Source organism: Bidens hawaiensis, unplaced genomic scaffold, assembly GCF_021521415.1.
Source record: "Bidens hawaiensis isolate Kalapana, Puna unplaced genomic scaffold, B.hawaiensis_p1.1 tig00025753_1, whole genome shotgun sequence".
Lineage (NCBI taxonomy): Eukaryota > Viridiplantae > Streptophyta > Magnoliopsida > Asterales > Asteraceae > Bidens > Bidens hawaiensis.
In genome coordinates this window covers 16,145-40,584 of record NW_027494117.1, presented here as the reverse complement: position 1 = coordinate 40,584, position 24,440 = coordinate 16,145, and the positions used below count along the sequence as shown (strand labels likewise).

The following is a 24,440-nucleotide window of genomic DNA, read 5'->3' as shown; positions in this document are numbered from 1 at the left end:
AAACCTATAATTCTTACCTATTATGGTATAACTAAAACCGAGCATTTAAAAACTGGAATCGCGTGACAACTCTATACGGTTCTCAAGTTATGTGTAAAACAAGATTTAATCGAGCTGAGACAGGTCATGTGATTTAATTTAAATGTAACTCATATTTACTTTGAGTTAATTAGCTTTAAAGTTCTCTAATTTATCTTAAGTTTAGAAAATATGATCATAAATGTTAAGATAAAATTGTTATTAACCTGCTTCATTTTGTATTACTTGGTTGAAACTATGTTTGTAAAGCTTGTAAATTTGTAACAGAGTACTTTCACAACCAATATGGATTATGGAAGACAACATACATACGCCCTGTGGGTTCTAGCTCAGAAACGCTTCAGGGGCTACGTAGTTTTAAACCAGCTGGCATGTTTAACCTTCAACCACCTACATCAAGCATTTCCTTTTCGGTTTTGTAAATGTACATTCAAATTCAAGCATTTAGTAAAATATTCGGTCCAACTTTCCATTACTTATTTAGTGATTTTCATCGTTTAATATTTGTAACATTTTTAAATATAACCAAAGTTCTCACTAATTGTTAGTTAATCATGTTCCTATTTACATTTAAAATATATTCCATTTCCACATTAAATTCAAAAACATAAATTTGAATCTGGTCAAGTTATTTACAATGCTTTCTAAAACTTTGAATTCTTTGTTTATTTGGAAAGCTACAATCACGATTTACCAACTGTTTAAACTTTTTATTATAGAATAGCAACCAAATTTTAAAAGTATCTCAATTAAGTCACTCAACTTTAAAAAATGTTATAATTAAGTTACCTACTTTCATATTTTATTAAATTAAAGGTTATAATATATTTTAGCGTTTTTTTTGTTTCACATTGGAAAATTTTTTATCTTTTTTTATGTTGACGTTGAGTGGCGACGTAAATTTTTATTTTTTATTTTTGAATTTTGATGTAATTACGTTTTTTAAATTTGTTTTAAATACAGCTACATAAATTGCAAATTCTGGCCCCCACATCTTATCCTCCATTTCTTTCTTGACGCAAAAAAATCGGTGAGACTCGAATTGAAGATTTAGTTACCCGATTTGAGAAAAATATGCATGAGTGACATAATTGGAACACTTTTAAAAGTTGGTTACTATTATATGAGATTTTCCTTCAATATCCCTTTTTATAACTAAGATACCATTAGTTGTTTGTTTTTCATTATATATTTTGTTGATTGTATTTTGGTTAATGTACAATGTTTAACATTTTCATTAAAATTACTTTATTTAAAATTAAGAGAATTTTAGGTAAACACTAAAACCGTTATTAGTTTTAGCTGAAACTTTGGAAACCTACAATTATGATTTTCTTGCTAAAACTCTTATCATGCGAATAATTATTAGTTTTAAACCTTAAAATCAAGTATTATATTATGTTTTTTTTTCATAATTAATACATATATAAGTTTAGAAACAACAATATGGTGTTTAATATTTAAACAACTTTGAAACGAAATTAACTAATCACACGGGATATGTATCAAACTATAAACATTCCTTATTTAACACTTTTAATTAACATAAATGTGAATGATTTGATTTTTCAATCTTCCATAAATATAAATCAATAGATTATTTTAGGTAGTTTTTTTAGAGAAGAAAATCAAGGGTCTAATATGAGAAAGCTACAACTACAGCTTTTTTTATTTATTCTGGTTAACTCATTTACGATGATTGTTTCCTGTAAATCTGAATTATTTAATTATTTTGAAAGCTACAATCACGATTTCTTAATTGTTTTAAATAATTATAGAGATAGAGATATATCAACGTAAGTAAATAGTGCAACTTCTTAAAATATAGCTGTAATAGACTACAAATAAGGGTTATGTAACGTTACTAGACTACAAATCATATCTTTAGGACTCGTGTAGTTAAAGAAAACAATTAATTCTGGAACTAACATTGGACATAGGGTTTTGATCCATAGATCACTACTGACTCCAACAGACAACAAAAGAACATACAAATTTCAAAGACAACAGTTTCCTCTTGAAGTATGTTTCACGATGACTATAAACAAAAACCAAGGTCAACAATTATCTAGGGTTGGTTTGTACTTATAAAGAATTTGTCTTCTCACATGGACAGCTATACGTCACCTTTCCAAGAGTTAAAAGTAGACATGTGCTAAAAATTTTGATTTTTGATAAACAAGGTAATTTAACCAATACAATCACAAATGTATTGTACAAGGGAATTTTTTCTTATTTGTAAAATATTGCTTAATGTTTCTTTTGTGATTCATGTAATTTTAATGTAACTTGTAACTGTACTAATAATGCATGATAATTGTATTTTGCTTAATGTTTAAATATTAAATTTTTTATCAATTTTCAGCGTAATACACGGTTCTCAAACTATTAGAGGAAGAGTAAATGAGAGGATATTTGAATGATTGAATAATGGATTGGGTTGTTGTGATGAGTTATCCACCGTTGGATCAGCCAAGAATGAGGGTATATAAGAAGAAGATGCAGCGGCAGTCAAAACCCACAAGAGTCTGGCTGAATTGAAGAAATGGCGATTACTCTCAACAATGGATTCAAGATGCCCATGATCGGTTTGGGTGTGTGGCGTATGGAGGGTAAGGACATCAAAGATCTCCTCATCAACGCCATCAAAATCGGCTATCGTCATTTCGATTGTGCTGGTTGGTATCTATAAATATATATATATATATATATATTCTCTATTCGATTGATGAGGCATTCATGTTAAAATTATAGTGAAAATTGGGGGAGTCAGTCAGGTGATTTTTTTTTTTTTTTTTTATGAAAAGTTCATTTCAGTTCGGTATACATACAGACGTCAATTGTGTTCAATTTTAATTTTATTTTAGACATATGAATAGTCTTATTTTATTGTGGGGAAATTGGTCTGTCCATAATTTTATGTTTTGGAGATTCAAACATGTATTTAATTCGATTTTCTTTGTTTGACTAAATGATCGATTTGTTCGTTTGTTTAATTATATATTCCCTATTATAATTGATAAAAGTTTGGGCATTTGTGTTTGGCCTCAAAAGTTTATTTAGTTTTCGAATCAAGCAATTTTAAGTTGTAACGATATCAGGCATCGCTTTCTATGTTACTTTTCAGTCATGATTACCATATATGTGGTTATAGCATATTTCTTGATTTGGATTGCTTATTGCAGCTGACTATCAAAATGAACGGGAAGTTGGGGAGGCACTAGCGGAGGCATTTAAGACGGGATTGGTGAAGAGGGAGGATCTCTTCATTACTACGAAGGTTCGGTATTTATTTATTGCAAATTTCTAATTATTTATGAGAATCGATAAATAAGGTAATGTTTTTCTGAAAACGAGATAAACGAGCTAGCAATTCCACCCTATTTATATTAAAAAAAACTGATGAGTCTTGGTTGTGTAATATTGTTAACGGGTTAAATGGGTATAACAAAGGTAAGGAAATTTATTCAAATGCTTACATCAACTATATGATATTAGCTAATAACTATGTACTATATTAGGCATGTTTAATGAATTTATTAAATATAAAGGAATAAAATAAACACTAAAGTGCTGGTGGGTCAACCCAACTCGGTCTATTCATTTTTACCCGAATTCAGGTTAGGCTTGAGCTTTTTTCAACTTAATAGAGCTCGAACTTGGCTCGTTTAGAGCTTATGTCTTAAGGCATAAGCTCGACTAGTGAGTAATTTTTCAAATTCAAGATCAGCTTGGGCTAAGCTTATTTATTGTTTTTTATAATTCAGCTCTTATATACACACACACACATATACCTAAGCAGTTAATACGGAAAAATATCGGATATCGGTCAAAGACTGATATCTGAGATATCGTTTATCGCAGTGAGATATCGGTAATTTTAATATCATGTAAAATTCATATATATAGCAATTTAACACTAATAATTCAGTTTAGTCTCCTACCATTAACAAATTAAACTTATGCAAATTTCAAAACACTAACAATCGTAGCAAGTAAGAATTGATTAAGACTTAAAACAATAACATTGAATACTAAAAGTTGATAATTAAGACTTAAAACACTGGTATCGTGAATATCAGTGATATATCGATCAAATATTAGTCTAATATCGGTCAATATCGGTGATATTATCGGTACTGATATTATGAACCGATATTCTGATTTATATATCGTCAAGGGACCGATAACCGATATATCGGTGATATGTCGGCGATATCGACTGCATAGACATATACATATACAACTATTTTTATATATATTTATAAAAGAGAGGTTTCTAGGAAGAGTAAGAATAGATTTAGACCCTTGGATCTAGGATCTAGTGGTTGAGATTAGTCGTTTCCAAAATACCAAATTGTTTCATAGGATCTAGGATTTAGGCTACACAGTTCCCTAGATAGGCTCACACAGTTTTCTAACTCCAAATTTTATGTCCTTTCTACTCTTCCTAGAAAACAATATATTAATTTTATTTTGACCCTTTTCTATATGTATAATCATAATCTGATATGTATAAGACAAAATGTATTATTATGTATTATATTGGTATTATATTACATTAAAACCGTAGTATCTATGTAACAAATAGGCTCGTTTTGGAACGCAAGCGTTTTCAAGCTTGGGCTGGGCCCATACAAATCATCTCCAAGTTGGGCTCATTCTCGTTTAAGCTCGGCTCGAGCTTCTAGCAAGCCTATGTCAAGTAGGTCACGACACCCTACTTCTAGGACAAACATTAACTTTAGCTAAAAAATGGTTAAAAGTGTTTTAAATTTATCCAATACATACTCAAGTGTAAATTTTTTTTTTTGGTATGTAATTTAATTACAGTTATTGATTATTTGTAATTGTTTTTTTTCTTTTTAAAAATTTAGCTGTGGAACTCAGATCATGGACATGTTGTGGAGGCTTGCAAAGCCAGCTTGGAAAAGCTTCAGCTAGACTATCTTGATCTCTACCTTGTTCACTTTCCCATTGCAACGAAGCACACTGGTATTATCCATCATTATTATGGTCACCTTCACTTTGAATTCTTTAAAATAATGTTATATTTCGTTTGATTATTATAGGAGTTGGTACAACTGCAAGTGCATTGGATGAAGACGGTGTTTTGGATATTGACACCACCATTTCATTGGAGTCTACATGGCATGCTATGGAAGAAACCGTCTCTCTCGGATTGGTTCGCAGCATTGGGATCAGGTTATTATTTGGCATTCATGTCAGTTTTGACTTTTTAAGTCTAAGAGGTGTTGAGTTTTGCATTTTTTAAATTAATTGTTGAGGTGTGAATAATAAGATTGATTTTTTTTGGTTAATTTAACACTTTTCTAAATAATCACTTCTCATAATATTAATTGAAAACTAGAGGATTGTCTAATTTGAAGTCACTTTACACATTTTGACTCTTATGTCAAACCTTTTACTTATAAACTTAGCACTACTTAGGTTTTTAAAGATTGAAGATCCAATATTTTATTAGGGTAAAATGTTATAAAAAAAACCAACATGCTTTTTACTCTCATAGAATCCCTTGACAATTTTGACACTTTCTCCACATGTTAAATTTGAACAGAATTGTGAATATTTTTGCTTGTTAATACTGTGCGAAGAAAGACTTGAGATGAATTGATGTTTTAAAATGGACAATGTCCGTCTTTTCTTTTCCAGATTTAATTTAATAAGTTGATAATAACAAATAATCTTTCAAAAACAGCATATAAAACAATCTTTCAAAAACACTATATTAAAATGCATGAGCGTGGATGACATTACTCAAAATAAAATAAAAGAGTAAAAACATATAAAATGGTTTGTATAAACTGAAAATTGTTAAAAAGTTATAAACAAATGATTTTTATCTCTATATAATGTAAGTTGCCAAATAATGTTTTCATGATTCATCCAATCATAATAAAGAGATAATTTTGTTTTTCAAATTGTACATGTTGAGGGACTTTTGTGTTATAAGAAAGTATGTTGTTTTTATATATATAATTGTATATTTGCCTTGTCATTAGTTTTTTTTTTTTGAAACTTAACTTTCATTAAAAAACACCAAAACACAAGGCAACCTATCACCAAGGTGGGAAAAGGAAGCCGAAAACCAAACAAAGTATTTTACATTAAATCAAAAGAACACCATCGCTTCCAATCAACTACGCCTCTTTTAAACCTATGTTTGTACCACAAAAACCCCAAAGCCTTTATATCGGTGATCAAGTCCGCTACCTTCGTGTCTTTACTCGAAAATATTTTTTCATTCCTCGCCTTCCAGAGCCGCCAACATGCTATAATAATGATTCCATGGAGTACCGTCTTCTTATTCCCCGAGATGGCACAGTGCTCATGCATTTCCACCAAATCACTAACATGAAACACAAACATACCCGGAATCCTACACCATCTAGATATCCCATTCCAGACACCCGCTGCAATACCGCAACCTGTAAGAAGATGCTCAATCGTTTCATCACAGGTCTCACACCAAATACACTGGATTATCCACCGGAACACTTCGTCTCAACAAAGCCATCTTAGTTGGTAGGCGGTCCAAAAACGCTCTCCACATAAAAATGTTGCATTTAATAGGAACCCATTTGCTCCACGTAAAGCCGAACCTCTCATCGCTGTTTCCTGTATGTCGCAACCACCTTTTAATCGATGCCACACTGAATCCCAAATCCTTTCCATCGATCCAAACCCAAGTATCTTGGTTTGTTATCCGCACCTGCTGTAGCATTAATTCCAATTGTTGTTTGGATTCTACCTCCTCCACAGTCGAAGGAGAACGTCTCCACTCCCATGTAATAAACCGAACATTGCTTTGGAACCTGAGTCTACCGCTAACACAAACCCGTTTCTTTCTTTCTAAGTTGAATAAGTCCGGGAACTTATCCCTTAACGGCTCATCGCTCAACCAACTATCTAGCCAAAACCGTATTTGTTCCCCATTACCAATTTGCCCACGGATCCTGCTGTTAAAACCGACGCCTTGAACCTTGTGTTTATTCCAAAACGACACACAGTTTCTCCATACTCCTTTAATAGAATTATTAACCGGCGCCACACCCCAGCTTCGACTTGAACCGTGAATGGACGCAACCACTCTCCTCCATAACGCCTTTTGTTCAATATAAAACCTCCAAAGCCACTTACCAAACAACGCAATATTATTTATATCTAACCTTGCTATCCCCAAACCTCAATCCCGAATAGATTTTGTAATGATTTCCCACGACACCCAGCTCATCTTCCTAACCTCATCCGATCCACCCCATAAGAAACGTCTCATAAGACCTTCCAAATTATTAATTACCTTCACAGGCGCCTTAAACAAAGAAAAATAATATGACGGTAGACTGTCTAGAACCGATTTAATTAACGTTACCCGGCCACCAATGGACAAAGTGTTAGCTTTCCACTTCGACAACCTTCTCTTGAACGTAGAAACAACCGGCTCCCAATTCGTAGTACGATTCATGTTCGCCCCGACCTTAATGCCCAAATAAACAAAAGGAATATCACCTGCTTTACAACCCAAAGCTTCAGCTTCAATCTTTAAGTCCTCAATATCTACCCCTACACCATACAAAACCGATTTATGCAAATTAATTTTCAATCCGGAGCACAAATAAAATATTCTCAGGATCCTTTTCATATTAACAAAATTGAACTCAGACCACTCCCCCATCAGCATCGCATCATCCGCATATAACAAATGTGATAAAACCGGTCCGTCGTTAGGAAGCCGAATACCATCAAAAGCACCTATATCACACGCCTTATTCATCAAACCCGAAAAAGCCTCCATCAAAATAATAAACAGAAATGGGGACAAAGGATCATCCTGACGAACTCCTTTTTGACAACCGAACTCGAAAGTTGGCGACCCATTTACCAAGACCGCAGATCTAGCTGAAACCAAAACCCCACGAATCCACTCACACCACTTCGAAGGAAAGGCCATTTGATGAAGAACCGATAACAGAAATTCCCAATTGACATTATCATAGGCTTTGTCAAAATCAATTTTAAACAAAAACATTTTTTTCCCCGCTTTTTTGCCCACGAGATAACCTCGTTTGCCATTAGAGGCCCGTCCAAAATGTACCTTCCTGTCAAAAATGCAGACTGTTTTTCTGAAACAATATTATTCATACACGTTCTCAATCTATTCGCCAGCACCTTCGACACCACCTTACTAACGCACCTTATGAGATTAATAGGACGAAAATCTCCTAGAGTATTCGGATCTCCCACCTTCGGAATAAGAGTAATGAACGATGATCCTACTCCCGCACTAAACCTCCCAACTCTGTGAAATTGATTCATAATGTCCACGAAGTCCTCCTAAAACAAATCCCAAAAAGTCCTTAAAAACCGAAAGTTGAAGCCGTCTGGACCGGGCGCTTTATCCGCACCACAATCAAATACTGCGCTTTTAATTTCCTGCCCTGAAAACATTTTAATCAAATCCGCTGCCTCCTCCGCCTGTAACCTCTTCAACCCGTACACCAAAAGCTTCGGTCTTCTAGCACTATTCTCTTTAAACTTATTACTGAAAAAGCGAAGCACCTCACGCTTTATGATATTCGGCTTCGACTCCCATATACCTCTAACCATCAATCCAGGAAAGTAGTTTGCGGCCTTCCGTTTATTGATGAAACCATGAAAATACCTTGAATTGTCGTCGTCATGTGTTGCCCATTTACACCGAGATTTCTGTTTCAAATCCTGTTGGTGAAGACTTTCTAGCTCCCACAGACGCTGTTTAGTCTCTTCCAACGTCCACATCTCCACTTCTGAAAGTTGACGTACTTCTAAAATGTCATCCAATTCACCTCGTTCCTTTTCCAACAATTGTTTCTCACCCAATTCTTTTTGTTTACACTGATCAGCCCAAATCGATATGTTGACACGAAGCTTTTTGAACTTTTGCATCAAAATGCAATCCGGGTCTCCCACGAAACTGCCCCCACAAATAGAATTTTTTACGACATCACCAAAATCATCGCGGCGTAGCCAAGAATTGTAGAATCTAAATGGTTTAGGCCCAAAATTCCTAGACGTCGTTTTCAACACAAGAGGACTCTGATCGGACATCTTTCAACCAAGCGCTACATACTCCGCATTTGGCCATTTCATGAAAAAATTCCAATTAACAAAAATTCTGTCAATACGACTTAGTTTATCACCTGCCGCAAACGTGAAGCGTCTCCCTTTCAATGAGAACTCGTGTAAATTCGAATTATCTATGAAGTCGTTAAACTCATTCGCCTCGGACGTGTTAAAAATAGAATTCCTCCTTTCACATTCACTTCTGACCGCATTGAAATCACCCGCGACCGTCCACAAACCATCTCCTCCGCCTATTAAGTTACTAATTTCCGCCCACAAAAACCGTTTATCTACCGTATTTCCGGAGACCAAAAGGCAATTCGATAATTTAGTGACGTCCGTCTTTGCAAAAATTTTCGGATCCCATAAAGATAACAAACCACCCGATCTACCGTCCGAGGCAACCCAATCAAAACAAAAATCCCCTCTCCCCCAAAAACGCCCCACATCAATCGAGCCCAAATCCACAAATTGCGTTTCTTGAATCATCATGAAACTCACCTCGTGGTGAATACGTAAACCACGAACCCAATTCGCTTTACTAGAATTCCCTAACCCACGAATATTCAGAGAAAGGACGTTCATTGTCCACCTTCTTGATACCCTTCATAACGCAAAACCTCCTGAACTTCTGGTACAATATCATTTAAGCCGTCCACACCTAGAGCTCTACCCAAAGAGATTGTTTGATCAGTCTCAAAAGTAATCGATCCCTTTGGCTTTCCAATACCTTTTTGTTGAAGCCCACAAGCCCCATCCACTTGATCATCCACATTACAAACCTCAATATCTGCATCCTATTGCGTATTCAGATCCGGTATCACCCCATCTTCATTAGAAACCGTTTCCTCATCAACATCATACACCGTATTTGCAGATATAATACCGATAAGCCTATCCAACACAAACGGATCATTGTCTTCCCTAAGCCGTTTCTTCGGTCTTTCTTGAGAACCACTAGACTCACCCCTATTTTTAAAAAGTTTCTTTCGACGAAATTTCTTTCGCACAGACAACTGACCATCTGTCGACGCCTCAAGAACATTCTCAGCCTGCTCGTTCTCTTCCAAAACCTGATTGTTCCGAACTTCGCCCATCTCCACCTCATGTGTCATCCCGTCTATCACGTCAGCATTCCTTCCGATTCCGTCCTCCTCATCATGCCCCGAGAATCAACACCCATAACATCCTCCTTTTCCAGAGGCTTCGACACATTATCGAATTCCTCCACGCAATCCGGAATCCATTCCCCCACATCTTCATCAATCCACACATTAAACGAAAGGCCCCTCCACCGGATATCAACCCGATCCACAATTCTACTACAAAATTCCGTCAGTACACCTGTATAAGCGTAAGAGAAATTACTATCCACAACCGACATTCTCGCTGGCTGAACAACCCTACCATGCCGACTCCCAACCAAATCAAGCACTTGATCCAGAGCAAGCTGAACCGGCACGCCATGAACCTGTAGCCAAGCTATCCGATTTGCCTCCTTATAGTTACCCTCCCATTAGACAAAACCTCAAACCAATCTGACCACATCTGCTTGTCATCCAAAAAACGATCGGCTCCCTCATTATTGTTGAAAACTACCATTACCGAAAGACCACCCACATACTTGATAGACACTTCTTACCACCCTCTGATTCTCAAGAGCGTCTTCAAGGAAGTCAAGGTATTGAAATCAATCACCTTTCCGACCAAAGACACCATGCCATTGGACGAATCCCTCCACGTTATCATCAACATTGATAACATCCACCTTGTTCCTGTTTAACACCGAATCCAAGAACGATCTCTTACCTCCCCCTACAGAATTGTTATCCCCTCGGCCATCAGAATGAACATCCGAAACTTTTGCTCCCCCTATATTAGGGTTTGCATGGGACGCATTTTCGTTCATCGTAGCCTTCCTTTTCGTATCCGGATTGGACTTATCAACCGTCTCACCATCGACAAATCTTGCTAGAGTCACGAACAACTTGTACGATCCCACCCATAAATCAACCATCTCCCCTTCCAACCTTTTTGCATCCTGAACATCCTTAAACGAAACAAACCCGAATCGTTTTCCCCGCCTGTCGAGTTTCCTTGCAATATAAGATCCCTCGTATACTCCAAACCTTCCGAAAACCTCTTTCAAATCTGAGGACGAACCTTTCAGGGGGAGATTCGAAACGAAGAATTTCGTTATTACCTTGTTACTCGCCACGTCCGTCTTAGTAATCCTTCTGCCTCTCCTTGTTGAAGCCTCCTGCCATTCCTTGAAGACCATCGAGTGGGAGACCTTGTCTTTTGACGGCGGCTGCCTTGTCATTAGTTGACAGCATAATTTTCTATATTGCTTGAATAACTGAATATTTATGCGACTTAAAACATCGTGTTGGATTTAAAACCTTTTTTACATCTTAATTTTTCAACACTCAAACCATCTGTGCCTGTTTTCACACTTTTTTACATTAGTTCAAGATTTCAAACAACTTTGTTAATAATTAGTTCATTCGATTTCGGTTGCTTTGACTAATTTTTTGTCATTATATACAGCAACTATGACATTTTCTTGACCAGAGACTGCTTAGCTTACTCAAAAATAAAGCCAGCTGTTAACCAGATTGAAACACACCCTTATTTCCAGCGCGAGTCTCTTGTTAAGTTCTGTCAGAAACATGGAGTTGCGGTTACAGCCCACACTCCCCTTGGTGGCTCATTGGCTAATACCGAGTGGTTCGGTTCAGTTTCTTGCTTAGATGACCCAGATCTGAAAGTAAGTTATGACTTTCTGACTCACTTTCTGCATTCATAAAATACTATTTGTTGGGAGAAATATCATATATTTCCTTGGAATTTGACATAATGGCATTTTTTTTTCGAAACAATAAAAAAAAAGACTTTCAAAGATACCCAGCTGATTATATTTTGGTAATTGTCACATGTAGATTGTCACTCCAATAGCTTGTGACAAATAAGAGTAAATTATACATAGACAAAAGAAAATAATGAAAAAAAAAATATTGGTAAGGTAAGAGCACAAAAAAATATGAAAGAAAGAAAATATAAACAAAACATTAGAAAAAGAAAAAAGGACCAACGAAACGATTTGTAAAAAAGACAAGAAAAAACAGGTTTAAAATGGGTGAATAGTAAAGTTTTAACAAAAATAAGGGTGAAATAGTCATTTTATAGTTTTAACCTTAGTAATAGAAATCAAATCAGGAAAATCTGGTCGACTCTTGCATCAAATTAAAGTTACTTTATATAAGTAATTCATTTTACGCTAAATTTTCATATGAAGTTATTATCTCAAGTTGAGAAGTCAAAATTGGAGTTGACTAATTGTATTTTTGTTTATAATTAGGGGTTGGCTGAGAAGTACAAGAAAACTGTGGCGCAAGTGGTTCTTCAATGGGGCATACAACGAAACATCATAGTAATTCCTAAATCATCGAAGCAGGAACGACTTGAAGAGAATTTTAAAGTGTTGGACTTTGAGTTGACCAAGGAGGATATGGAGTTCATCAAGAGCAAGGACCGCAAATACCGGACCAATAACCCTGCCATGTTTTGGGGGCTCGATCTTTATGCTTAAAATGGTTAATGCTTGTAAGCTCTTTTATATGAGTTGAGTGTCCAAACTCATCAAAAGGGATTGGAACTTTTATGATCACTTTTTTATCTCTTCATTTTTAACCGCTTACCATGGTCCATGGATGTGGACCGGTTCCACCATCACCAGACTATGCATCAGTCAGAGTCACGTCACATTCCACTCCACTTTCTTTCACTCTAACAAGGAAATACTTCTAACTTGTTTCTCTCTCTTTTTAAATAAAATAAAAATTTATTTTTAAATTATTAATATAACTAAAATAAAGTACACGCTACATCTAATATATTAAATCAACAACATAAAAATAAAATAAAAATTCGAGTACTCGTTTGGTACGTTCTCGAACAACGTAAATATTTTCCAACACTAATGAATAACAACCTAAAACTTGATACAGTTTGAGCATGTTTGAGATTGAGTTTGAAAAAATGTTAAAGGTTTATATTGGTTGTTTTAAAAAGCTATTTTGAAAAGTCAGGATTTGGGGTTTTGAAAAATTATTTTTTTAACATTTTCAAAATCTAAAATAAGAAGTTTTTTTGTGATTGCCAAACACATTTTAACTTATTGGGTTTTTGAAAACACCAATAAGCTAATAAGCATTTTTCAAACTCAACCAACGCATGCTCTAAGATGATAATTTATATAATCGTAAGGCAAAAAAAAAAGATTGTGTTCAACTCCAGAACAATACATGATGATTTTAATGTGAAAATGAATTTATTTCTTAAGATCTCGTCTGTCTAGTGTCTGCAAGAAAACTAATCTATTCACCTTTGATTCATGACAACACCCTTTAACACAAACTAGTATAACCCGCGCGTTGCAGAGGAAACTTTTTTATTGGTCGTGATCAGATATCTAAACTACTTCGTTCCAATGCTAGCTCATTTTCTTGGATGTCTTCGCATTTGTGGTCAAAGTATTACCAAATTTACTAAAAGCAAATGGAAAAATAAAAGGCATCAGCTTCAGGATTGGTTAACTTCTGTTATAGATGTGACAACTGAACTGTTATGACATCCCACCGAATTCTTATATGAGCAGGCTGGTCAGTTTCGATTTATAAACTTTTGTGATTTTTTATTTCACACAAAAATATGCTTCCAGCAATAAATTCTCCAGGTTATTATTTTACGTACATAACATATAAACTATTTATTTTTGTTATGTATTACAATTTATATTGCATTTTATACAAAATAAATGTGTTGTTTGTTTTTTAAGAGATAAAATAGTTGTAGTCGGCGGACCACGTCTGCATACATCTATACATCTGTAGCATAATAGGTGGACCAAACCTCTACAATCTATAAGAAGAAAACTATTTGTTTTTTAATGTCTACCAACTACTAATAAACTAATAATAACTGAACAATTACTCAAATTAATATTTGAAACATAGGCTTTTCACACCAGCCCAAGAATTCAACTAAAAGCTTTTAGTTTACACAATTGGATTTATAGAACAAAAAAGAATTGATAGAATACAAAACTCATCGATTACAATCAAGATCCATAATACAAACAAACAACAAATAATAAGATGATAAACAGAAAGACAATGAACCAAAATATAAAAATAAATAATTACGTTTAAATTAAAGCAAGATTATTAATATATAATGAATATAAAAAACTCAAAAGCTACTTTCCATCAAATTACAATGCTAGTTAGACTTTCTACACCCCATGTCATTGTCACGTTTACCGGTTTCTACACTCCAATTTACTAAACAAATAATATTTTGTTTACTTTTATTAAATAAATTTTTGTTTCTTACTTAAAATATGAAGTACGTTCTTCTTTCTATTTAACAGTGGCAAAACTTTGCAGCCCTTAAACACCATTGTTGAAAAACTAATACTTTAGGATCAAGCTGTTTTTTTTTCTTTTCACTTCAGCTACTCTATCAAATATAATTTGAGGCTCAAGGTACCAAAATAAAGCAAACATGCATATCTATACTATTACAGAGCTCCACCCGCTGGAGGATCGAATGACTCCCTTATCGGGTTCTAATGGTGATCAGTCAATGGTTTAACAGTTAAACCTGGTTTAAATAAACCGATTTCATAATTATTAATCACATTAATAATAGAATACGCAGTATAATACAAAAACGAGTAATCACCAACTTTAGGAACCATACAGGATCCGGTTACATACAATACGAGTACATGACAAAACAACCAAAGTAAATAAATAATATACATGACATTATTTAATTTTTCCTCGGTTAATAAATAACCGCTAGAGACACCGAGGGCTAACGGACGACGCTAGGTGACCAAACGAGATTTACAACCAACGGTGGTGGTGCACGAGTGGACCGACAACAATGATGGCGCGAGCGGCGGAAGTGGCGGCGCTGCGGCTAGCTGTGGTGGCGGGCTGCGGCTGCTGACCGGCGGCGGTAGGTGTTGCCGAAATAGAGAGGGGAGAGGGAGAGGTGGCTAGGATTTTTCTATCTCTTGATATATTAACCTAATGACATATTAACTAGTTAATATAACTAGTTAATCAGGTCGGGCCACCAAGCCCATATCAAGCCCAATCTCATTAAATGTCCATATCTCGTTTGTTAGTCGTTACCGGTTAACTAATGTAAGCGGTCTATGTCTGTTACCCACGGTGTAACTCTTACGGGTCATAACTCGGTCGGCTGCGTTGACTTAAGCGGAGCGTCCATATTTCCAACAGTCTCCCACTTGGACGGATTCTTAAGATTCTCAACACAGACAACCAGCGGTGCTCTAGCTACACATGGCTGCCCCAACAGGTTATGGCATTTTAAATTCATTAACCAAAAGATCTTGGAATACACTATTGCAAGATAATGAAAATATAGTAATTGTTGTCATCTATCATTTCTGTATAAGACACCAATTGAGCAATGAGACATGAATAAGATCAATCTCATATGACGTTCAATAATTATCGTTTTCGTTCTCGAGTCAAAGTGGTCCAATCAAACACACAGTAAGTTTGGGTGAGGCCTCACACTTACCAGTTTGAATCAACGAAGGCGCCAAGATGTCTAACTGTTACATATCATGTAAGAGTACAGAATCCCATCTTGATTACATACAATTCCCACTGAACTTCAGAATATTCCCAAGAAATGCCTTTATGACTGGCAGTTACGCGACAGCGGTTGACACTGATCAAAGAATACCATTAGTAAATGAAAGTTCTAATATGTATCTCAGGTCTAAGGATACTAAATGAGCATACCAATATCAAATGCATCTTATGACTAAGATCCATGAAGATGGTTTGATGCGAGTTACATCCAACGTCATTCATAATGAGGTCTGTGAGTTTGGAAGTCAACTCCTTGAGTCCAATGTCAGAAGTCTTAATTCAGAATCGTTCTCACGAGTCTGACCGACTACGGATGATTTAGAATATAATATTCATGGGTTAAATGTATTAAAATGAACACGGTTATAATATTCAACGTTTGCATTTAACCATTAAATCAAAAGTGAACTCAAAAGTATAACTGTTTAATTGTTCATACATGCAAATACTAAATCAAAAGAAATTACTAGCTAATCTAAGACCGATAGCATCCCTGTGTTGGTCATGTTTGTCCCGAGTCATCGGCTTAGTGAACAGGTCTGCTTGGTTTTGATCTGTGTATACCTTGCTTATTATGATGTCACCTCGTTCCATTATCTCCCGTATGAGGTGGAACTTCCTTAGAATTTGCCTGGATCTGTGATGAGATCTGGGCTCTTTGGCCTGAGCAATAACACATGTGTTTTCACAGAACACCTCGATTAGCTTGCGAATACTCGGAACCACATCGAGATCAGCGATGAACTTCTCCACCCAAGAAGCTTCTTTAGCAGCATATGATGCAGCTATGTATTCAGACTCAGTGGTGGAATCTGCCACCACACTCTGTTTGGAGCTTTTTCAGTAAATAGCTCCTCCATTGAGAGTGAATACAAATACTGATTGTGAACGAGAATCATCTCGGTCAGTCTGTAAGCTAGCATCAATGTAATACCTTACAGTGAGCACCTCTTCCACTCCTCCAAACACCAAGAACATGTATTTGGTCCTTTTCAGGTACCTCAAGATGTTCTTTACTGCAGTCCAATGGGCAACGCCAGGACTCTGCTGAAAACGGCTGGTCATGCTTATAGCATGTGAGACATCAGGTCTAGTGCATAACATAGCGTACATGATAGAGCCAATCGCTGAAGCATATGGAATTGCTTGCATGTGCTTTGTCTCAATGTTCGTTGTCGGATATTACAATTTTCTTAACACGGTTCCTTTAGCAATGGGAACAGCTCCTTTCTTGGAGTTGTCCATTGAGAAGCGTGCCATGACCTTCTCTATGTATGTACTTTAACTTAGCCCTAGAAGCCGCTTAGACCTACCTCGGTAGATCTTGATTCCCAGAATATAAGTAGCTTCAACAAGATCTTTCATTGCGAAACAAGATCCCAACCAGTGGTTAACTTCCTTAAGCATAGGAATGCTGTTTCCAATGATTAGTATATCATCCACATACAGGATGGGGAATGATATAGTGCTCCCACTAGCCTTTCTGTAAACACAAGGCTCATCTTCATTTTTGATAAAACCAAAATCTTTGATTTTTCTCATCAAAATGTAGATTCCAGTTGCGAGATGCTTGTTTGAGTCCATAAATGGACTTATTCAGTTTGCACACTCTATTAGGATATTCAGAATCGACAAAACCTTCAGGCTGAACCATATAGACATCTTCCGAAAGGTATCCATTAAGAAAAGCGGTTTTGGCATCCATTTGCCATATCTCGTAGTCATAATACGCAGCTATGACAAGTAATATCCTTATTGACTTAGTCATAGCAACGGGAGAGAAGGTTTCATCATAGTCAACCCCTTGAGTTTGAGTAAAACATTTCGCTACTAGCCATGCTTTATAGGTTTGTACATTTCCATGCATCTCGGTTTTTCTTTTGAATATCCACTGGCTCCCTACTGCCCGACCATCGGGGGGTAGCTCAACCAAGTTCCAGACTTGATTGTCATACATAGATTGCATCTCGGCGTTCATGGCTTCTTGCCATTTCTCAGATTCTGGATCTAAGATGACATATTTGTAGTTAGTAGGTTCGTCATTTGACTCGGCTACTAATATGACTTCGGGACCATCCAGATGCCATAGGTATCTAAGATTTGGTATGGGAGTCCTACTACTTCTACGAACGCTCGTGTTTAGTTCTGATGTATCAGCAACAACATCTTGTTGATCAGACGCTCCAACTTCCTCAGCGGTTGTTTGTTTTTCTCGAATTTCTTCAAGATCGAAAATATTATTCCTAGTTTCTCGATCAAGAATTTCTTTCTCGAGGAAGTGGCCTTTCTTTTTGATAGAAATCAAATTTGTATCAGGATGGAAGAAATAATATCCGCTTTGTTTGTAGTATCCGACGAAAATAACTTTTACGCCGTGGGGATTGAGTTTGTCATTAGAATCACTGGTGAAATATGCATCACATCCCCATACTCTAAGGAAACACAAATTGGGTTTACGCCCATGCCATATCTCATATGGGGTTTTGTTTACCTTTTTAGTTGGAGCCAGATTAACAATGCGGGCGGTGGTCATAAGCGCATAACTCCAAAAGGAGCAAGGCAAGTTAGTTCTACACATCATCGATCGGACCATGTTTAGCAAGGTTCTATTTCTCCTCTCGCTTACGCCATTATGTTGGGGTGTGCCATGTGGAGTGAACTGTGAAACAATTCCACGCTCTTTTAGATGATTAATGAACTCTGAGCTGAGATACTCTCCACCTCGATCTGATCGAAGCATTTTAATAGTTTTTCCGAGTTGGTTTTCCACTTCGTTTTGAAACTCTTTGAACTTTTCAAAAGTTTCATGTTTGTGTTTCATAAGATACACATAAGCATATCGACTATAATCATCAATAAAAGAAACAAAGTATCTTTCATGGTTTCTAGATATGGTTCTGAAAGGGCCGCATACATCAGTATGTATAAGTCCTAAGAGATCCTTTGCTCGTTCACTTTTATGGGTGAAGGAGTCCTTGGCGAGTTTGCCAGCTAAACATGACTCATAGTCGTCAAAAGAGTCTGGTCTTATGTGTTGGGTCAAAAGTTTGACCCAAATGAGAAGATTTGACCTAATTGAAGAATATTGAAGATTGGAATCTTCTCAACCTCCTCAGAAACTGTTAAGTATTGAATCCGGGTACACCTTGGACCTTCGAGTAAGCTTTTACTTAGCCGAGTACGAGATTTGGCCTTCCGGGCACGGTTTACTTCAAAGAATCTTCTTAAGTGGATATCCGAGCAAGGTATGCTTTTTGGTGATTTCCGAGTAAGGTTCATCTATTTGGCATATCCGAGTAAGGTTCACTTTGTCAAGCAGGTTTGTTCTTCAAGACCAAGTATTTTACTCTTCCTAGTAAGGTATGGTCAACCAAGTCCAAGAAGCCAAGTAATTGGAAGACCGGGCAAGGTATTATTTAATAATTATGGTCCGAGTATACTTGATGAGCTGATGGAATATCTCCAAGTTATATCGAGTAAGGTTCTACTCGAGTAAGGTATCTACTCCCGAGTACGCCTTATCAAATAAGTTATTCAACTAACAAAGAGCCGAACAGGATCATAGAAGAACAAGGTTGCTCGTGAGGATTTGTCGAGCAAAGTTTGATAAGTCCAAGAAGATTGAAGTCTACTCGATGAATAATTTACTTGGTAAAATATTCTCTAAGTAAAGTCTACCCGGAAACTGATTCCGAGTACACTTCTATGTTTACCAAGTCTGAAGGAAGGCCGAGTACACTGCGTACTCGGAGACTGAAGTTTAATGAAAAGCTTACCCGGAAGACTTGTTTTACACTTAGTATATTTTTGAATATGTAAATTGAGTATGTACTATCGGATAGGGTTTCTAGAAGGAATGACAGCCTGTCTTAGGTTGGCAGGGCTATAAATAGAATAATTAGGGCACGCCGCCAGAGACACGAGATAGACAGAATATACGAGTGGATAAGACCGACACATTAATTAAGAGAATATTGTGTGTGTGACGGCTGTCCTAGGATTCCTCCTAAACCCTAAATCGATTATCCTTTTGTATGATTAACGTTATATAAATGGAAATCTTTTGAGTGAATCCTTCGTGTGTCCTCGTATTTTGAATATTCATTGCAACCGTATGTTTGTTATTGATTCCGCCTTTAACAAACGGTCATCTTTCTAAACTTAGTAACCCGTCATTAACTCTCTTGTCAACACGATTAATTTTGTGTGAGTTATGACATGATTGATTAAGATCCGATTCTAAGCGCGACCTGACAAGTGGTATCAGAGCTTGTTGCTGCTATTTTTAGAAAGATTGTTGCTGATTAAGTTTTGAAGAAGAATGATGTAAGCAGAGCACTGTTCGATTGATTTGTGACGTCAGAGGCTCTGTTCTTCATTTTTCTTCCAGATCTACAAGTTTTAGGTGTTTTCTTTTCCTTATTTCACTTAAAGCTTTGATTTTTATTGTTGAATCTTGTCCTATTCATATCAGACACCTCAGATCTAAGAATTTATTCTCAGATCTGATTATTTTACTTTATTTTCGATAAAAGCTTAACTTTTGTTTTAAGAAAATGTCTGGATATGAGGAACAAGAGGTGTCTACTAATAAGATACCTACATTGTATGGTCAGGAGAACTTTACCAAGTGGAAAGTGCTTTTTGAGGCCGCCGTTTGTTATAATGATGTGGATATGTGGAATTCTATCAAGAATGGACCACAAGCTACAGTTGAAGAAGGTGCTAATGCAAACGCTATTGCTGCCGTTAGAGAGAGAATGGGAAAGGTTGATGACAGGGCATTGGCTATGCTCAAACTTGGTTTGTCTTGGGAAATCCACACAAAGGTTGCACATCATCAAAGTGCTAAGGCAATGTATGATGCAATCCTTGAGATGTATGAAGGGAACACTGAATTGAAGAACATTAAGAAGCAAAGACTGAAGCAACAGTTAGAAAGATTCAAGTATAGAGATGGTGAAAGGTTAAAGTCAATACTAGAACGTTTTCTGAGTATTGTGAATGAGTTGAGAACAACTAACTATGTAATGACTGACTTTGATTTAAATACAAAGTTGCTCAACTCAATGCCAAAAGAATGGTATACTGCTTGCAAATTCATCCTTCAAAAGCAAAATTTCAATGAATTGAAATTGGATGATGTAGTATGTTTTCTTCAAGCTGCTGAACTTGAAATGATTGAGAATGAAATGATCAAGGAAGATAAACCAAGTTTCAATGTGTCAAATGCTTTAATTGCTCCAATGGGGAATCTTACAACAAAGAATCAACAACAAATTCCCATCATTGAAGAACCAAGTGATCACAACAATGAGACTGCTAGGTCTTTCATTGGAGGTGGTTCAAGCAATCAAAGTGGTCAACAGAGATTTAATGTTCAATTGATTGATGATGATTCAGTTTCTGTGATAAATGGAAATGCTCAAAGTGCTGGTGCAGGGCATGTTCAAGGGAGTGAGGCACAAGCCCTAATGTCTATGTTCACTGAGTCCTACAATGCATTTGTGGCCAAAAACATGATTCACACAAGTGTAGTGCAGGATGATTTGGAACAAATAGATGCTGATGACCTTGAAGACATGGATCTCAAACGGCAAGCTGCAATGTTGGCATTAAGAAGCAAGAGACTGTACAACAGAACTGGTAGATCACTAGTTTCTGGTCCAAATGAGAGAATATGATTTGATAAGTCCAAGGCTATCTGCTACAACTGTCAACAGCCTGGACACTTTGCAAGAGAGTGCAATTTGCCAAGGAACTTTCAAGTCAATCAGTTCCAGCAGCCTAGAAACCAACAACAATACCAGCAGAATGTGCATAGAAACAACAACCAGCAAAACTTCAACAATAACCAAGGATTCAATCCTAACAACAGCAACTTCCATCCAAACAACAACTTCAATCCCAATTTTAATAACCACTATCAGCCTCAGATGAACAACCAGCAGGGAATGAATCAGAATCAAGTATATCAAATGAACAACAATCAGAATCAAGCTGTTCAAATCCCTGCAACTCAAAACATTCCAGCAAACCAAAATCAACCAAGAAATCAAGGCAATGTGGCAGTAACTACTCAGCATGAGGGAAGCTTTGACTGGAGTAACCATGAGGAAGATATAGCAGATGATATCAGAAGAGCTAATGTGGCATTCATGGCCATAGACTCTGCATCTTCATCTAAGGTACATTTTAATCCTAATGCTGATTTACCTCAACTTGTCAATGAATTAAAAGAAAAGATTGGTAAGTTGGAAAATGAGTGTTTTAAGAAGCAAAGCATTATCAATGCTTATGAGGCAAGTGAGATTGTTAGTGAGGAAAGAATGAAAAGTTTGGAAGAGGATTGTATGAATAGCTATAGAGCTCAGACAAGATTCACAACAGAAATTAGTGGGTTGAAGAAGATGGTGATTGATGAAAAGGTACTGAATACATAGCTGCAAACTGAAAATGAATTCCTAAAGAACTTAGTTTCAACTGGAAACATTTGTGGAATTCTGAATAAAGTAAAAGAAGATGAAAAGTACAAGGCTGTTCCACCACCATTCAACAACAACTTTATGCCTAAAGTTGACAAAGAAAAGAGAAGTGCTTATCTACAACAATTCAAAGATGTGTTTCAAGACAAAGAAGATGTTGCAGATTTGTACAAAAATGTTGAGGTGAGTGAAGATGGTGAATTTGTTATGAAGAAAGAAATGAAAGAGGAAAAGTCAATTGGAGTTCAAGTCTCTGAAGATGACTTAGATAAATTAGATCAAGATGATCTAAGTGATTTGAGTGATCAAATCACTGAAAAAGAAATTCAAGCTGCTGAAAAAGGAAGAAAATATAAAAAGCCTGAATCTGTTGATCAACTTCCAAAGTATCCTCCAGTTACACATAAAATGAAAAGAATGAATGAGCAATTTAATATAGAACATGTTTCGTTTGACATTGGTGAAAAGAAGAATGTGAGTTACAATGCTGTCAGACCTCCAAGCAAAAAGTTTTTGGAGAAGTTAGAAAAGAACAAGAAAAGGAAGGTAAATAAGAAAGAAATGGATATAGAATATTTTACTCCTATTTATCCTATCTTTTCAAGTGTTGAAGACTTTGATGTGGGAGAGGTAGAGACTATTGAGGAATATGAAAGAAGGAAGTCAAGATATAGAGAGAATGAAGATGATCAACCACTAAACTTGAAAAAGGTTGTCTTTATTAAAGGGAATGTGGAAAGAAATGACATCAGAATGGCTGAGTTTGTACCATTCTCAATTTATTATGACAATCTGAAAAACAAAAAGGCAATTGGTGTAAGAGAGCCCAAACCAAGTGAAAGATTCAGGAAACCACAAGAACATGAGATGTTCAAAAGAAAGGTGTGGTGTAGAAAGTGTGATGAATATGGACACCATACTGATTCATGTAATGAGAGACTCAAGTTTCAGCCTTTCCATGTCCCAAATGGAACAAAGTTTGGTCAATACTTTGTTTGTACAAAGAGAAGTATGCAATATATTTGGGAAAGGGAAAAGTGAATAGAAAAGAGATAAGAGTTGAAGTAAAGGGTGAGACAAAGAAGAAGATGCATATGACTGAAAATGTGAAAAGAAGTAAATCACCTCAGAAGCAAAAGCAGGTGATAAGGGAAAACCAGTCATTGAAATTCACCAAGAATACTCATTCAGTCAAGTCTGATGAGTCACAAGAATCATCAGGCAGTGAGAATTCAAAAAGAAAAGCTGTATATCAAAGAAAGAAACAAGCTGTACTCACTGGTGATGAAAAGTTCTTGTTGAAACATGGATATGAACCACAAGGTTTCACATGGAAACCCAGAACTGGAGCTAAAGTTGAAGCTGTAAGTGATGTAAGAGACTTCTCAGAATCTAAGGACTATGTCTTACAAGAAAAGAGAACTGCCTCAGTTGAGCTTGACAATTCAGCTTCACTTGTCAAGACACCAAGAGAGTGTGGGTATGAAACTGACCATTCAGACAACTTGGAGATCACTCATGAAGATCCTGAACCTACTACACTCACTTCCCAAGCTGCCACTAAAATTGACACTGATAAGTTGCAAGTTGAAGAAGCTTGCATCTCATCACCAAACTAATCAAATTTCTCTTTGTGCAGGAACATGCCACTCCATTGAATGATATATGGTATATGGATAGTGGTTGTTCTAGGCACATGACTTGTGACAAGAGGTCACTTGTGAATTATGTAGAGAAGTATGAGGGTCCAGTTGCCTTTGGGAGTGATGAAAATGGAGGAAAGATTGTGGGTAAAGGGATATTGACAAATGGGAAGGTGTCTTTTGACAATGTCTTTCATGTTGAGGGACTACAATACAATTTGTTGAGTATATCTCAAATGTGTGATAAGGGTTACAAAGTCAGTTTTGATGATTCTCATTGTTTCATCTTAAAACCTGAGTTTGTGATCCCACCTGACATGATTATGATGATGGCACCAAGAAATGGCAACTTGTATGAGTTGAATATGAAAGATGCTATTTCAAGAGGTGGTGCATGTTTTGTGTCCAAAGCCACTGAAAATGAGTCTAAATTGTGGCATAGGAAGTTG

At 36.2% G+C, this 24,440-nt stretch overlaps 1 protein-coding gene across 1 annotated transcript; it reads left to right on the top strand.

The window, feature by feature from the left end:
- The first annotated feature begins 2,547 nt into the window (after positions 1–2,547).
- On the top strand, positions 2,548–12,842 carry LOC143572134 (NADP-dependent D-sorbitol-6-phosphate dehydrogenase-like). Its single transcript, XM_077057369.1, has 6 exons — positions 2,548–2,717; positions 3,225–3,319; positions 4,917–5,034; positions 5,112–5,244; positions 11,713–11,932; positions 12,524–12,842. Exons 1-6 carry the CDS (start codon positions 2,585–2,587, stop codon positions 12,752–12,754), a joined length of 930 nt encoding a protein of 309 aa, XP_076913484.1. The 5' UTR covers positions 2,548–2,584; the 3' UTR covers positions 12,755–12,842.
- Positions 12,843–24,440: the final 11,598 nt, after the last annotated feature.